At 41.0% G+C, this 2,397-nt stretch overlaps 1 protein-coding gene across 2 annotated transcripts; it reads right to left on the bottom strand.

Annotated features, from left to right (window-relative positions):
• Positions 1 to 407: 407 nt before the first annotated feature.
• Positions 408 to 2,303, bottom strand: LOC102759700 (zinc finger protein 665-like). 2 transcript variants are annotated; one of them, XM_015570063.1, is made up of 2 exons: positions 890 to 2,303; positions 408 to 787 (listed from the first exon to the last, which is right to left on the bottom strand). In XM_015570063.1, the coding sequence occupies exons 1-2, from the start codon at positions 2,118 to 2,120 to the stop codon at positions 726 to 728; spliced, it is 1,293 nt and encodes a 430-aa protein (XP_015425549.1). In that variant the 5' UTR covers positions 2,121 to 2,303; the 3' UTR covers positions 408 to 725. The 2 variants fall into 2 exon arrangements, with proteins under 2 accessions (XP_015425549.1, XP_015425548.1); XM_015570062.1 differs by having other exon boundaries at positions 408 to 2,303.
• Positions 2,304 to 2,397: the final 94 nt, after the last annotated feature.

The raw sequence follows: 2,397 nt of genomic DNA, 5'->3' as shown, positions 1-2,397 counted from the left end.
GATTGGCCGCCCTCTACATGCCTCCCACTGGGGATCAAGCCTGCAACCTGGGCGTGTGCCCTTGACTGGAATTGAACTTGGGACCCTTCAGTCTACAGGCTGTAGCTCTATCCACTGAGCCAAATCGGCCAGGGCAATAAATAATTAGATTTTAAAATGTAAACTTTTTTTGATAGCAATTTGTTTTATTGGTTAAAAAACCTAAGCATATATACAAAATTAGGTACACATTTTTTTTAAAAAATATATATACTTTATTGATTTTTCACAGAGAGGAAGGGAGAGAGAGAGTCAGAAACAATCGATGAAAGAGAACCATCGATCAGTCGCCTCCTGCACAGCCCCCACTGGGGATGTGCCCGCAACCCAGGTACATGCCCTTGACCGGAATCAAACCCGGGAGTCCGCAGGCCGACGCTCTATCCACTGAGCCAAACCGGTCAGGACCAAAAAAGGCGTTTTTATATTTTGCACATTCATTCGGCTTCATCCCAGTATGAATTCTATGATATTCACTAAGTTCTCCCAGGTAAACACTTCCAACACTCCTCACATCTGTAAGACTTCTCTCAAGTATGAACTCTCTGATGTCGATTAAGCTTTGAGGAGTCACTGAATACTTTGCCACATTCTCTACATTTATAAGGCTTCTCTGCTATATGAACTCTCTGATGTCGATTAAGCATTGAGGAGTCACTGAACGCTTTACCACATTAACTACCTCATTAAGGTTTCTCTCCAGTGTGAACTCTCTGATGCTTAGTAAGGACTGAAGAGCTGCCAAAGGCTTTGCCACATTCTCTGCATTTATAAGGCTTCTCTCCAGTATGAACTCTCTGATGTCGATTAAGCTTTGAGGAGTCACTGAAAGCTTTGCCACATTCTCTACATTTATAAGGCTTCTCGCCAGTGTGAACTCTCTGATGCTTAGTAAGGACTGAAGAGCTGCCAAAGGCTTTGCCACATTCTCTACATTTATAAGGCTTCTCTCCAGTGTGAACTCTCTGATGCTTAGTAAGGACTGAAGACCTCCCAAAGGCTTTGCCACATTCTCTACATTTATAAGGCTTCTCTCCAGTGTGAACTCTCTGATGCTTAGTAAGGACTGAAGAGCTGCCAAAAGCTTTGCCACATTCTCCACATTTATAAGGCTTGTCTCCGGTGTGAATTGTCTGATGATATGTAAGGTCTGAGGATTTCCTAAAGGCTTTGTCACACTTTCCACATTTATATGGCTTGTCTCCAGTATGTCCTCGCTGATGATAAATAAGGTGTGAGGACCTGCTAAAGGCTTTGCCACATTCTCTACATTTATAAGGCTTCTCTCCAGTATGAACTCTCTGATGACAATTAAGGGATGATGCCATAATGAATCCTTTGCCACATTCTCTACACTTATAAGGCTTCTCTCCAGTATGAACTCTCTGATGATAAATAAGGTTTGAGGACCAACTAAAGGCTTTGCCACAGTCTCTACACTTATAAGGCTTCTCTCCAGTGTGAACTCTCTGATGGTTAGTAAGGACTGAGGAGCTACCAAAATTTTTGTTACATTCTGTACATTTATATGGCTTCTCTCTAGTATGAACTATCTGATGCCTAGTAAGGTCTGAGGACGTGCCAAAGACCTTGCCACAATTTCCACATTTATAAGGCTTCTCTCCAGTATGAACTCTCTGATGCGTAATAAGGTGTGAGTGCCTACCAAAGGCTTTGCCACATTCTCTACATTTATAAGGCTTCTCTCCAGTATGAACTCTCTGATGCTTAGTAAGGACTGCAGAACTGCCAAAGGCTTTGCCACATTCTCCACATTTATATGGCTTGTCTCCAGTATGTCCTCGCTGATGATAAATAAGGTGTGAGGACCTGCTAAAGGCTTTGCCACAGTCTCTACATTTGTAAGGTTTTTCTCCACTATGGGTTTTTTTCATTTTATTTAGATTGAATACTTGACTGGAGATTCTGTCACAAGGATTCCATTTGTCAGCCTCTTCCCCAGTATGAACATTCTCTTGTTCAGTGTAATGTGAAGACTGCTGAAAAGACTGGACACATTTACTTCCTCTGTGTGTCTTCTCCACAACAGGAATAACCTGATGTATATTGTGACTGGACATTTGCTCAAAGACTTTTTCACCTTTACAATGGTCCTCTGCAAGCTCACTTGTCCGATGATTACGATAAGACTCTTGCTTAAAATTTTTCCAGTGTTCAATCCATTGATAAGTGCTGTCTCCTTTATGTGTACTCTGGTAATAATCGGAGATAGAAAAATCTTTAGTGAGAGTTATAATTTCATTAAACCTGTACACTCATTTCATAAGTACCATTTTGTGATATTCATTAAACCAAGATGGCTGTATAAAAAAAGGTTTCCTAATTTATTGAATTTAT

The sequence above is a fragment of the Myotis davidii genome, unplaced genomic scaffold (assembly GCF_000327345.1).
Source record: "Myotis davidii unplaced genomic scaffold, ASM32734v1 scaffold5766, whole genome shotgun sequence".
Taxonomy (NCBI): Eukaryota; Metazoa; Chordata; class Mammalia; order Chiroptera; family Vespertilionidae; genus Myotis; species Myotis davidii.
This window is presented reverse-complemented; position numbering and strand designations above follow the sequence as displayed.